The sequence below is a fragment of the Arachis hypogaea genome, chromosome 15, assembly GCF_003086295.3.
Source record: "Arachis hypogaea cultivar Tifrunner chromosome 15, arahy.Tifrunner.gnm2.J5K5, whole genome shotgun sequence".
NCBI classification, from domain to species: domain Eukaryota; kingdom Viridiplantae; phylum Streptophyta; class Magnoliopsida; order Fabales; family Fabaceae; genus Arachis; species Arachis hypogaea.
The window spans coordinates 74,454,661-74,469,449 of record NC_092050.1 but is presented as its reverse complement, the minus strand read 5'-3'; the positions used below and the strand labels follow the sequence as shown (position 1 = coordinate 74,469,449).

Genomic DNA, 14,789 nt, shown 5'->3' with positions numbered 1-14,789 from the left:
TCATTTGGTTCGTAGGGTGGTTGGTATGGTGGATGTGGGTTAGGGTCATATGGAGGTGAATGGTGTAAAGGGGCTTGTGAGTTTGGTGGTCCAAAGTTATGTTGAGGAAATGGTTCATAGGCATATGGTGGTGGTTGTTGATAGTCAATTGGAGGTGGTTGTTGCCATGAGGGTTGATCAAATCCTTGTGACTCCTCCCATCTTTGATTGTTCCAACCTTGATGCCTGTTTTCATTGTAATTTCTTCTTCCTGCAACATAATTGTAACCAGACTCATAGCCAAAGGGGTGAGAGTTCATAGTAACAAATAAAAATTAAAAACAAAAATAAAAACAAATTTAAATTAAAAGGTTATTTAAATTTTGAATTTTTGAAATTTGAAATTTGAAAATTTTTAAATTTGAATTTTGAAAATTTTTAAATTTGAATTTTTAAATTTGATTTTTGAAATAAGATAAGATAAGATAAAAATTTTAAAATAAAAACCAATAACCTCTTAATTTACGAAAAAGCAAAAAATAAAAATAAAAACAAATCAACAAGCAAAAAAAAATATTTACAATAACCAATAATAAGGCACACGTTTGCAATTCCCCGGCAACGGCGCCATTTTGATGAGAACTGAAGATTGATGGTTTAGAAGTTATAGTAAACTCTCGTTGCAAGTATAGTTACTAAACCAAGCAATCAACCTTTCTTACAAAAGTTTTGGTTGTCACAAATAACAAACCCCTTTAAAATTGATAACCGAGTATTTAAACCTCGGGTCGTCTTCTCAAGGGATTGCAGGGAGGTATGTTCTTATTATTGGTTATGCAAAGGTATGTTTTGGGGTTTTGGATTAAGGTAAAAAGTTAGTTGAATGACAAGTAAAATAAAATAATAATAACTATAAAATAAACTTTTGGCAAGGTATGAGAAATTAGAAGTCCAGACTTAGTTATCCTTACCAATAATAATGAAAGTTGAATCTTAATTCCACTTAGTTGACCTTTACTAAAGCAAAGGAAAGTCAAGGGATAAATTGGTTTGATCTTCGAATCCTATTTATTTCCTAAGAAAAGATTAGGATTATTGAAGTTCAACTCAATTGGCAAGATAACAATTATCAATTATGCTGTTGAATTGGATAACTCCTGAGTTACTGATTTCTTAACAAAAACCAAAAGGGGAAAAGTAAATCTACTGGAATAAGAATGCCTTCAGATGGGAAGCAATAATCATGTAAATAAAAGAAATCAATATTAAACTGAAATACCTCAAATTGCATTAACAAAAGAACTTAAATCTGACATGGATGTTCATAAATTAAATTGGAAAAATAAATAAAAGAACATTGAACCTGGATTGAGAGTCACTCCTAAAACTACGAGAAGTCCTAAATCATAATCCTAAGAGAGAGGAGAGAACCTCTCTCTCTAAAAACTACATCTACTCCTAAAATTGTGAATTGTGAAAGCCTGTTTTATGAATGGATGCATTCCTCCACTTTATAGCCTCTAATATGTGTTTTCTGGGCCGAGAACCGGGTCAGAAACAACCCAGAATTCGCTGGTTGCGAATTCAAACATGTTGAATTTCCGTCACTGCGACGCGTCCGCATGGAGCACGCGGTCGCGTCACCTAGAGTCAGGGCAACTATGGCATGTTATATATCAAATTGAAGTCCCTGACGTTAGCTTTCCAACGCAACTGGAACCGCGTCGTTTGGACCTCTGTAGCTCAAGTTATGGCCGTTTTAGTGCGAGAGGGTCAGGCTGACAGCTTTGCAGTTTCTTCAACTTCTTGTATTCCTTCCACTTTTGCATGCTTCATTTCCATCCTCCAAGCCATTCTTGCCCTGTAATCTCTGAAATCACTTAACACACATATCAAGGCATCTAATGGTAATAAGAGAGGATTAATATTAGCAATTATAAGATCAAAGAAGCATGTTTCCAATTATAGCACAAATTCTGGGAAGGAATTGTAAAACATGCAAATAGTATGAATAAGTGGGTAAAGAGTTAATAAAAACTACTCAATTGAGCACAAGATAAACCATAAAATAGTGGTTTATCAAGGACCCGAACTCGTCTTCTTTTGAGGAGGTCGGGAAGAGGAGTCTCTGGCTTCTTTACTCTAGAGCTTCTGAGCAGCAACCGTCTTCTTGGTCTTGCGTAAAAACCTCATCGAAGTGGACCCTGAAGCCATCTCTGAGAAAAAGCGAGAAAAACACGAAGTTATCGAACACGTACACATAATAGAAGGAAAAAGACACAAAGACAAGAGGTCGAGGAACTACCTAACTCTTACCGGAGAAGGCTGGGATCCCCCAAGAATTTCTTCGTGTCCATGTGAGGAGCCCGACCCCAGTGCTCTTCCAACACACCAACAAAAGCCTTCTCCACCTCATCTAAATTATCTAAAGTATACTTAAGCACCACTAGATTCTCTTGCCAATAAAGGAGAAAGGATGGCTCATCACTCTCGTCCAAAAAGAAAGAATGGACATCATCCACGACTCGAATTTTAAAATAATAGTTTTTGAAGTCATGAAAAGACTCATCAAAGATTGAAAAGACCTTCCTACCCTGAGTGGCCCGAAATGAAATCCAGGAGGCTTTCCCCTTTTTCTCCCCGGGTTTGGTTAAGACAAACAAGTACAGAAAGAGACTAAGGGAAGGTCAGACGCCTAGCTCTCGGCACAGAAGTTGAAAAATTTCATGAACGCCCAGGAGTTAGGGTGTAGCTGGGAGGGCGCCACATTACAAGTCCAAAGGACCTCGGTCTCAAACTTAGTAAAAGGAAGGGTAATGCCCAGTTTTGCAAAGAAACAATCATACGCGTAGAAAAACAGACGCTCGGAACCATCCAAGGGAGGGAAGCAAACCCTCTCCTCAGGATCAAGAGCAACCAACTCATAAGCCTTCTCATCCTCCCTACTATCACATATCCTATGAAACCTACGAAACTGCTCACAGTATTCCCGATCTACAATAGTCACACAAGAAAGAACTATAGAATCTACCTAGTCAAGAAGGCCAGGGAGAACTTTGGTAGACATTTTCGTAAGGATCTTACGAGACATAAAGCTATACCTACAAGTACAAATAGCAAAGAAATCATTACCATAAACAAATCGGGCAAGGGCAAAGAAATCGGGTAATTTCCAACATTACCAAAAATCAGCATTTCTACCAAAAGCGTCCACCCAGCTAAAAGGCGCCCCCACCTTGCGACGTCATCGCATTGCAGCGGCACCTTTTGGGGGCAACGCGAATACAAACACAGCCCCACAAAAAAGGTACTGAAACCCCAAAAAGAACCTTTCTTTTACCCCAAAAGAACCTTTTTTTTACCAAGCATGTCACCACAAAAGAGATGCAAAAGTTTGGAAGCCAAAAGAAGGCGAGCATAAGAAGCAAAGTAAAATCACCAGAAACAGCCAGCCAAGCAAAAAATCCTTTTTAAAGAAACACAAAAAAATCATCATTGAAAATGGGATCAGACAAACAAGAAATCACTACAAGCATCCACCAATGTCAAAACAAGGCGAAGCTTCAACCAAACATTTACCAAATATCACCCTAAGAATAGTAAGAAAACAAGGAAAGTGAAGTACCAACCTAAGGGAGAGTCGAAGAAGGAGAGCGCGTCAAACAGCAGTGTCACGAACGTTCCTTTCAAAGAAGGAAGACTCTGGAAAAACCCAAGAAAGAGAAGTTCTTGGAAACAGGGGCAGTCGAAAAGAAATGAAGGAAAAAATTCGTTCGCAAAGGGTAACGGAGAAGGAGAAAGTTGCAGAAAATGGAAAGAAAAAAGAAGAAAAGGAAGCGCCAAGACTTTTATAAACGCTGAAGAGTAACAACCTAATTACTAAGCTTTAAAAGCGCACGGAAGAATCAAAGAAACTGTCGCGCCAATCTTGCCCCGCATTTAAAGCAGGGCAATGTTTTGAATTTCAAAACCAACAAAGGACCAATCACCCGACTTACTCAGGGAAGAAATGCCCGACAAAGACAAAGCCACAAAATGCTTGAGCACGACCTATGAAAAGATCGAGGCTCAAGCAGGGGTACTGTTCATACCCTGACTCGAGTACGAAGCCAGGACCCGCAAAGGCAAAAAGGGCCGACTTCGGAGGAAGGCCCTCCAAACACTAGCCGACCTCCTGGAAGAGGTCGGACACCGACTATGGAGCTCAAGGCTCCAACCCCCCGACGTGGCAAGGTACTGCTTTCTAGAAGTAGTGACCAAGAAAGATAAGATCTCAACAAACTCCCAAAATATAAGATAAGATTAGATTATCGCCCCCAGAGAGGCCACCAAACCCTACTATAAATACACCCGAGTCCCTAGGTATAACTCACGTTATAATCTACTAAAAACCTGTCTAAAGCCCTTGCTAACTTAAGCATCGGAGTCTTTTGAAGGTACCACCCCCCAACCTTCTCATAAGAAACTCGAAATAGGCAGCACCTCGACATCAACAAGTCGGACGCTGTCACTCGAAGGAATCCATACCTCACATTCAGATCCGACTTAACGTTTCAGGTAACTCTCAGAACACATTGGATACCATGTAAAGCTATGGTGACTAGAGTGTTTTTTTCCTCTATCTATCAGTTTTTTTTAGGGGTAAAATTTTATTGTTAAGAATTTTCTGATCGAACCTAAACTTGGATATCATATGTTCGCAAGTGTGTGTATAATATGTATATATAATATAATATATTGACAAAGTCTATGTCAAGATTGAGCTGATTTATGGTTTGTATGATTGATGCTATTCTCTTCACGTTTATATGAATCTCTAACGATATTATATAAGATATATCTGCTTTTATGAAATATATATATATATATATATATATATATATATATATATATATATATATATATATATATATATATATATATATATATATTTGTTTATCTACGTTATTTACTCATGTAAATTCTTAACATTATATAAATCTACTTATAATGAGTGTGACAGATTCTATATTATATACTAAATAAAGAGTTTAAAATCTTATGTGTTGATTAATAAGTAACATCCAACAAATACCATTTGTCATGACATACTAAAATTTAAATCGTTATACAACTAAATAAGACTTAATTGATTTAAACTTTATGAAATAAAACAATACTTTATAACTGATGATAAATATCACTGTGGGATCAATATATTTCTATAAAGGTAATTGATTTTTTTATTTATATAGTATATAGTGGTCAAACAGTGGTGTTGAATAATTTTTTTTTAAGTGGTTAACATATATGACTTAATACTTTGAAAGACTCAAGTAAATTAGTAGTATTTATTTGTTATTGACAAAAAAAAGTTAAATAATAAGAAATTTTCCATTTCAGTTGGTCAACTCGAATTAAGTTCTAAAAATTAGCTATAATTCATTTTAAAAAATTTAGTTTTAATATATTCACGTCATATATATATATATTAAAAATTTTATACGTTTACCAATATTGACAATCGAATATATAGTGTCTTTTTCCACTTCAAGTAGTCCTTAACAAGTATCTTAATAATATTTGCTAGCAAAATCTTAAATTAAATTCAATTAATAATAATAATAAGAATATTTATTGTAGGATTTTCCGTTACATATAAAAGTAGAAATTGATATCTGAGACTCTGAGTGGCGAAAAGTATGAAAGTGTAAAGAATCTAGAAATGACCAATTAATTGTTTGTGATATCCTGGAAAAGCACATAATATATATTCCATACTTTTTGATTAATTTTATGCATTATTATAGTAAAAATGTTTTACGGAAATATTTGATCATATATTATTATATAAAAAATGATTATTCTTTAAAAACTATCTAAACGAATTATATGATAAATTGATAATGCAATACTTTTATATTGTGAGTGTGTCAAATTTATTTTCATTTTTTTTTCATAAGGTATATTATTACTATTTAAAAAAATTGAAGGAAAAAATAACAAATTATATAGGCATAAACAAATTTTTTTTTTTTACCAAAGATAGGAGACTCGAATTCGTAACTTCTTAATTAAGTATGTAGAGACTATGCCATTTGAGCTATTACTCATTGGCAGCACAAACAATTACTTGTTGACATATATTATTTTACATGTATGAAAATTTTAATCATATTACATTAAAAAATAATTATTTTATTATAATAAATTTAATTATTTGCGTAATTCTATTTATTTGTTAGAAAATATAATTAATACATATAGGGAAAGTATGAGGAGCCAATGGAATATTTATACAATATGTACAATGGAGGTTTAGGAAATATTAGAGATATAATCATTAGTGTTACTCTTTTCCATCAGTTGAAGCTTTTGGAATGAGTGGTATCATGTATGGTATTAGAACGCTAGATCCGAAAGATCAAGAGTTCGATCCTTGGTGAACTCCAAAATTAATAACTCAATAACCTATTGTACACATCGTATAAATCGTCTAGCGGGATCCATAATTGATATTTTGTGTTTATGAAATCTTTGCAAGGATAAAAATAGAGGCATAGAGAGAGAAAGATAGAGGAGCGATAATAAAAAGCAGAGAATAAAAGGACCGGATGTTGACAAATTTCATGTCACTGTTCTTAGAAGGTCGTTTGTTTGGGTGAAGATTTCTTATCTGGGATCTCTCTCACTTCTCTCTCCTCTAAAAAAACCTCTCTCTCTCTCTCTCTCAAACCCCAAACAAAATTAAAAACTACAAAAACAAAATAAAATAAACCACCAATTTTGTTTTCTTTTCTTCCTATTTCTTTCTCCTCTCTTTGTGTGTTAGTGCAAGAGAGAGGGGGTAGTGGCTGGCCCATTAGATCGAAATCTTCTAAGGATTACGATCTAAGCTACTTCTTCAATGGTGTTGAAGCCGCAACCCCACTTTCTTATTTTTGTCTCATGATCCTTTTATCATTATTATTATTTTCTTTTAGTTTTAGTTACCCTTTTGGCTTCAACTACTGCTGATTCTAAAGGGGTCCTGAATTTCTTTTTCGGTTCTTTGATGGTGTTGGTGCCTTAATAGTAGAAAAATTCCTTGTGGGGTTTCTTAAGAGGAGGTGATTAGAGGATGTGGGTTTGAGGTAATTTACTCATATACTCTCTCAAATTTTTTAGTTTTAATTAATTTATTTATTCGGTTTTTTTCTCACTCCATATTTTTTTTTTGTGAGAATTTTTATTTTAGTACTTTGTACATAGTTTTGTTTTGACTAGGATGAGTAATTCTTTTGGTACCTGTTGTTTGAGCGATTCTTCCAGTGAACCTTGTAACATAGCTCTATATTCTTCTTCTTCTTCTTCTTGTTATTATTTTAATTTTACTTTGAATTTTGTGGATTGGAATGTTCTGATTATTGTTGCGTGGGTTTGTATGATTGTTGTATTCGATGTTCTTATTTTAATTTTGCCATTTCATTTGATTTCTTTTTTTATTCCTTGGATTGTTTTTTAACTCTAAATTGAAGTGAAGAACCTTAGTTCCCCCAAATTATGGATGAATTTTATGGTGTGCCTGGTTTTGTAACTGCTCCATTACAATGGAGATTTCTCATTTCAATGATGAGCCTATGATGTGTAATGGGAATTCTTAGTGCGTGTGATTACTTGGCCAAGTTCGGGGTTTAATGCATTTTGAACAGCACGGATATAAACTTGCACTACCTCTTCTCTTTTGTCTGTCGTTGTCACTCCGATTCATTAACTCGAAGATTTTTGTCTGTCAAAAAGTGACAATGGCAAACAAAAGGGAATGGAGGGAGTGTTATAAAAGCTCATCTAGTTTGCGTAGATTTGTTAGTATCACTTGTGGTTTTTCTGATTTATTACTATTTTTTCAGCTTCTTGTTATGGTTGGGGGTAATGGATAAATTTCTAGATGTTGTATGCGATTATTTTAAATGTGATTCAACGGCTGTGGTTATTACCATTTGCATTCTGCAAGTCAATGGCATACAAGTGGCATATTTTGAAGTGCCCTAATTTATAGCCGATATTTATTGTTCAAATTAAAGTTTTTCAACACAAAATTCTTTGAATACACGATTGGCATTTGTTCAATATTTGGACTTGGTTTGGTAAAGCTTTTTGAAAAGGTGTTTGCACTTTTTATCTCGTTTTGTGTTTGGTAAATAAAAAAGTTCATGTGTTTATGCTTGCAGCTTTTAAAAGGTAGGGGTGCTTTTGAAAGCACCTAAGGGGGAGCTTTTCAAAGTTGGTTTGTGCTTATCAAAATTAAAAAAGTCTTTAACTCTTTCATTTATGTCTATTATAGTATTTTTAAATTTTAAAAGTGATTTTACCAAACGCAATTGTTGTTGCTTGTGCTTATTGAAAGCCATTTTTAATTTGATTTACCAAACACAAATGCTACAACTTTTAAAAGCCATCTTTTAAAAGCTAGCTTTTATAAGCTATTTTTGAAAAGTAAAAACTTTACCAAACTAAGCCTTAATGTTATGAAGTGTTTCCAACACGGATAATGTAAGGTTGTTTCATTTTTCTAATGTTGCATTAGTATAGGCTTTAGAGACTAATACTGCGTCTATAGCATGCTGTCCTAAGTTGGAGCTAACTTGGGATGCATTGGTCTTCAACCAACAATTCCCTGATGTCACTGCTTCTTGTGGTAGTACAGTGTATCTAATACAATTAGAATCAGTTGCGCATGCTACAATTTTCTGATACTTCTGAAATCTGGAGTTGTAAATTTTTACAGGTAGTTTATGTAGTTGTGATTTTCTAAGTTAAATATATGATGATTCATAGGATTTGCTGTCTCTCCTTTGCACCTTGCTCACAACTTTTTTCAGTACATATGATATTATTCACACACCATAAGGAGCGTTGGGTTAAGTTTCTCAAGAGCTTGTGGTGTTGCGCTCTTTTTCTTCTTGTCTGTGTCTCAAATGCAATGAATGTGATGTTTTATATTTATTCATAAATTAACATGCTTGTTCTGATAAGATGAAATTAGCCTCAGCTATGACTTTATGAGCAGGTTGTTGCCTATTTGCTTGCTCTAGAAAGCTAGCAATCAGTTTATCGTTGTTCCTAATTACATGGCTTCTGTTTTAGTTGAAGAAAATCCACATTTACTTTCAGTATTAAAGTTGATATATACCATCCACATTCATATTCTATTTGCTCATAACATCCACATTTGTGGATATTCAAGGCCTCTAAATTCATGATACTGAAGGCCTTAAGCATCGGTGAATTGATATTGCATGCAACCGCATTGTATGTTTCGTGTTCTCAGTTTGTCTTTTGTACATTTGTAATTTGTTATTTGGTTGCTTTTTTGAACTTGTGTCTGTGGTTAGATGCAAAGCAGCATTAGTAAATGTTACTATTAATGCTAATGTGATAAACCCTTGCATATCTTTTTCATTATTACCAGGAATGGGAACCAAAGTCCAGAATTTTTCAGGGTATTACTCAATGAGAGATCTTAATGAGGAATCTAGTAGTTGTGGCTGGCCCCTTTTATATGGAGAGAATAAAGCACTGACAAATGGGCAGTATTATAATAATTACCTGCCAAGTTCTACTACTGCAGATGCGTGTTCAGTGTATGATAAGGATTTTGTGAAGCAGATGATGCTTGAGCATGAGGCCACATTTAAGAGTCAGGTATGGAGGGTTTAGTTTCTTAGTTTCTTTTTATCTGTTGCCTTATAACTTGAATAGTATGCATAATGTTATTGGGGTGTTATGTTTTGAGTCTTAGTAGTCTATTTAGCAACAAAAGAGAGGCCCGATTTATTGTATATTTGACTTTTAGAACAAATCCTCTAAAGTGAGGAGATTTATAAAGTAATAAAGTGAGGGGTTTATAACCATTAAATTTGTAACTTCTATCATGTATGAGCCCCACAACCTTGATTAAACTCCTACTTCCTTACTTTACCAATTTCCTCACTTTAAAGAAGCTTGATCCTTGACTTTCATGCTTCTTTAGAGCTTGTTCTATTAAAATGGGGCATTTTCAATTTTGCATTTGTTGTTGACCACTTAGTAACTTATTGACAATAATACAATATGTTGTTGCATGAACATGTTTAATCTGTTTTAGATGTATGGTTTTCTTTTATTATGACTCAAGTGATTTCTTGTTTGGCTCAATTTCTTCATGTGTCCCCTACGAGTATTGAACCTGTTAATATTGATTACACTATATATTTTCAATCAGGTATATGAACTTCACCGTTTATACAGAATACAAAGGGATTTGATGAATGAAGTTAAAAGGAAAGAATTACACAAAAACCATATACCTGTTGAAGCATCGTATTCCACATGTCCCTTGGCTTCTCAAATTACAACTGAAGATGGCCAAAAATCACATATCTCTGATTTTCTTGTAGGAAGCTCCACTTGTGCTAAAACATCCGCTTCGGCTATTGAAGGCATTCATACTCCTTTGGGGTCTATTAAAGGAATCGGCAAAGAAAGCAAACCATTTCCATCCACAAATGGGTCCAGTTCAAAAGATGTTGAGTTGCTTGAGTCTAGACCCTCAAAAGTGAGGAGGCGAATGTTTGACCTTCAGCTCCCTGCTGATGAGTACATTGATACCGAGGAAAGTGAAAAGTTTAATGATGAAAAGTTTAGTGGGCCAGCTATGTTTCTTCCTGATAGAAATGGTAATAATGGAAAGGAGCGTGTTGAGAAGCTTTTTTGTGGCAATGATGGGAAGACTGTTACCCTGGGGGAAACTTCCAAGTCGGAGCAATGTTTGGGAAGAAATGGTTTGGTCGACTTAAATGAACCTGTTCAAGTGGAAGAAACAAATGATTCTCCATATGTTGAGCTCCGAAACCATGATCCCTGTCAAGTGGCAACTGAATGCTCTGAGCAGTCTGCCACCAAGAAAAAGACACAGTTTTTTGGTTCATCCAGGGATCATTTCCTCAATTCACATCAGGGAACTGATAGTTGGGTCCAAAGTAATGGATATTTGGAGAACAATGGGAATGGAAAAGGTTGGATTCCATCAGTGGCTGATACAGGTTAGTTGTCTTCTGAGTTGCTTCATTTTTGTTTCTCCAATCCTCTGCCTGCTCCTCACCATTCTTCTTTAAAAGTTTCTATATTTGAATTTTGAATCCGGTTACCAGAGAAATTTCTTAGAAAATCTGATAATGAATCCAGGTTAGTATGTCTTACATTTTGCTAAAATTGCCGATAGAACTTGGAATTTTGTGGTGTCTTAGAGCTGATAGGTTATGTACTCTGTTCTGTTCTTGTTTGAAACTATAAAATTCTCCATATAATTTTAAATTATATCCCCCCGCCCCCTCTTCTTTTAAAATTATAATTTAGATAATCCATTTGTTTTGTGTATCTTCTTTTTTTAAGTATGTTCTTGCATAATTTATTTATCGATAGCAGCAACTACTTTTTCAATGTTGATAGGGCGTGTTAAAAGCAATCTACAATCCATCCCTCAAGTCTTGAAACTAGAGAAACCACATTTATCTTCCCAAACAATGCAAGATGGACATAGCAAAGTTCATGAATCCACATCTGATTATCTGATTGGTCAAAGCAAGGCTGATTTGTGGAGGGAAAGGACTGTTAATGCTTTAGATATCGATGAAAGAAATCATGAATACACTGTTAACAGGCATCCCAGTCTCTTTGCAGTTACACCTTCATCTGATTTATCTAAATCTTGGTCTAATCTGGCTTCTTCTTGGGAAATGGCAAATGGAAACCTAAACCAAAAGTTGATATCAGTTCAGAAACCTCCATTTTTAAAGGCATTGGATGCCTTGAGTAGGAGTTCTCAGTCGCATCAAAGCAATGGAGTTTTGGAAGCTAGTTGGCCTCTGAACATCAATTCAAAGCCTGACCCGGGTTTTCATTGTGATGTACCTGTACAGAATGGGTTTTACGCTGGGTTGTCATCGTATTGTTCCAAGGAACCATCAACAAACATCTCTTCAATTAGCTATGACCGTCTCAATCACGATAATGATTGTAAGATAATTCCTCAACATTTCCTCAACAATCTTTCATCAAAATCCTATAAGGGTTCAAATTCAAATTGCAACGATGTGAAGACTGGAAAAGGTATTGACTTGAATGTGTTGCTTTCAAATGGTTCATCCATGGATGGAGAGAAAGAGCACGAGGATCATGTTGTATTGCCTTGGCTAAGAGCAAAGACAATGTGTAAGAATGAGGTAGAAAATGCTGATAGGTGCATAACTATAGGAGAGTCAAGCTTCTCACATGTTGCTTCAAAGTCCAACAAAGGGAAAAGTGGACACCAGGGGGCTAGCGGAACATTTTTGCATATTGTTCCTTCCGTTTCAGGTTCTAATGAAATTGAGCAAAGGAGGATGAAGTTGAGTGAATTCTCTGGTAACAAGAAAATTCTTGGTGTCCCCATATTTGATATTCCTCATGTTTCTCCTAAGAAGGAGGTCTCTTCAAACACACCTCCATCCATGCCAATCCGTAATCCATGCGATCTAGAACCGGCGGAAAATAGTAGGAAAACCCGGATATTTGATATTAATTTGCCTTGCGATAATGCTGCTTGCGAGGATGCTGCTGCTCTTGAATTGGATGAAGTAGTGACTGAAACTATTGTTACTAAGGAAAGATCTTCAACATCAAAGCCCAACTCTAGGATTCAAATCGACCTGAACTTGAGTATGAGTGATGATGAAGCTTCTTTGATGTCTATTCCAAGTGCCAATGAAAAAGTGCATACAGAGATAGATCTAGAAGCCCATGCTGTTCCCGAGACTGAGGAGGATACTATAACTGAAGAAAAGCAGCTTGAAACTTCTCTATCATCAGGAGAAGGTCCTGAAGAGAAAGTTGAACAGCCACAACAGCCACAGGATGAACTTATGAGAAATGCCGCAGAGGCAATTTTTGCTTTATCATTGGTTCCTTGTGATCAAGTTGATGGTGTGATGTGTAGCTTGTTGGAAAGTCCAATGCAGGACCCGCTAAGTTGGTTTGCAGATTTAATTTCTTCTTCTAAAGACAATCTCGAGAGTACATGTGATGATTCGAGGGGAAAAGATGGTGAGGACAATGAGGGATGTTCGACTATTGTTCTGGAGGAATTGGACTACTTCGAGTCCATGACATTGAAACTGACAGAGACCAAGGAAGAGGACTACATGCCGAAACCTATTGTTCCGGAGGACCTCAAAGTTGAAGAAACAACACAATTGTTGCCTACTCGGGCAAGAAAGGGACCGGCAAGGAGAGGGAGGCAGCGGAGGGACTTCCAAAGGGACATCCTTCCAGGCCTTGCGTCTTTATCGAGACATGAAGTGACAGAAGACCTTCAGATATTTGGAGGGCTTATGAGAGCTACAGGCCATTCATGGCATTCAGGGTTAACTAGGAGAAATTCTTCTAGGAATGGCTGTGGCCGGGGAAGGAGAAAGGCGCAAGTTAACCCGTCTCCCCCTCCGCCATCTGTAGCCAATGAAACTTGCACTCCACTGATCCAGCAACTTAATAATATCGAAGTGGGGCTGGAGGATAGAAGCCTAACAGGCTGGGGCAAGACAACCAGAAGGCCGCGGAGGCAAAGGTGCCCGGCAGGTAATCCTCCGTCGATCCCATTAACCTAGTCACTGTTAGAGGCTTAAAAAAATTTTAGATGAGAAATTTTATTTAGGGGTATGAACTAGCAGGATCAGTTCCAAATTGACAGGGGAACACACATGATGATTGTTCCTTAGCCATGGGGATTTCTTGTACATTTTCTTCAATCCCGGATTCGGGTAAATATGCTTGATTTTCAACAATCTCCAGGTGATACAACTTGTATTATTCTTGAATAATGTTGCATGATTTGTTCTGATTATTATCACTTTATAGAACTCGAGATATATATATATAGTAAAATAGCAGTGTTGGTTAATCTGTTAACACGTCGTTTTATGTAGTTATTAGTGGAAATCAGGTACATATGTTGGTAGAGGACGAAGACATACTAGGGGTAAAATAGGAAAATAGAAATGTTGCCTTCGACCAAATGGGATATATATAATCCCTACTAATATTCTAGTGATTCTTTTCAAAATTAAATAAATAAATAAATAAATAGAAATAAAAGAACATCGAGCACGTGTAAAATTCTCTCTTGATGGAGTTTCATATTATTTCAAAAAGTTTAGAGTGCACATGACTGAATTGTTGATCAATCTAGTGCATAGTATGTGGTAGTGCATTTTATTCCTGTGCCATTCTGACGAAAATGCTTCCTGGGGTGCGGAAAATGAATAAATAATTTAATTTAATGTTGGTTGAAGATAAAAAAATTCTCAAAATTCAGAGCATAATCTATTACTATCTTTATTGAATAGGCAACAAATTCTTCCCGTTTAAATTTACTTAAATAAAATTGATTAATTTCAAATTTGGATAAAACGAAAAAACGGGTCCTACAACCTGTGTAAGTTTATTTCTCTTTTTGTATAATATATTTAATTAAATAAATGAATACAGAACATATCGATAAGTATGCAGTAACACTTTTTATTATAGAATAAATTTATATTAAGATGTTATTTTTTATTACAACATATAAAATATAAAATAATTAAATTTTATTTATATTACTTGACATATGATAGATTATTTTATATTAAAATTAAAATAACTTGAATAATTTTTGTTAAGAAAGATTATTATTTAATATAAAAATATTATTAAAATATATATTTATTTAAAAGATTACATACACAATTATTAATTTTTTAAGAAAACAAAAGTTTAATAATATTTGACTTTTTGTT

The 14,789-nt window shown here is 35.1% G+C and overlaps 1 protein-coding gene across 2 annotated transcripts; it reads left to right on the top strand.

The window, feature by feature from the left end:
* The first annotated feature begins 6,533 nt into the window (after nt 1-6,533).
* On the top strand, nt 6,534-13,920 carry LOC112750296 (uncharacterized). 2 transcript variants are annotated; one of them, XM_025798942.3, is made up of 4 exons: nt 6,534-7,091; nt 9,410-9,642; nt 10,202-11,021; nt 11,428-13,920. In XM_025798942.3, exons 2-4 carry the CDS (start codon nt 9,412-9,414, stop codon nt 13,617-13,619), a joined length of 3,243 nt encoding a protein of 1,080 aa, XP_025654727.1. In that variant the 5' UTR covers nt 6,534-7,091; nt 9,410-9,411; the 3' UTR covers nt 13,620-13,920. The 2 variants fall into 2 exon arrangements, with proteins under 2 accessions (XP_025654727.1, XP_072072472.1); XM_072216371.1 differs by having other exon boundaries at nt 6,590-7,091; nt 10,377-11,021.
* The last annotated feature ends 869 nt before the right edge of the window (nt 13,921-14,789 follow it).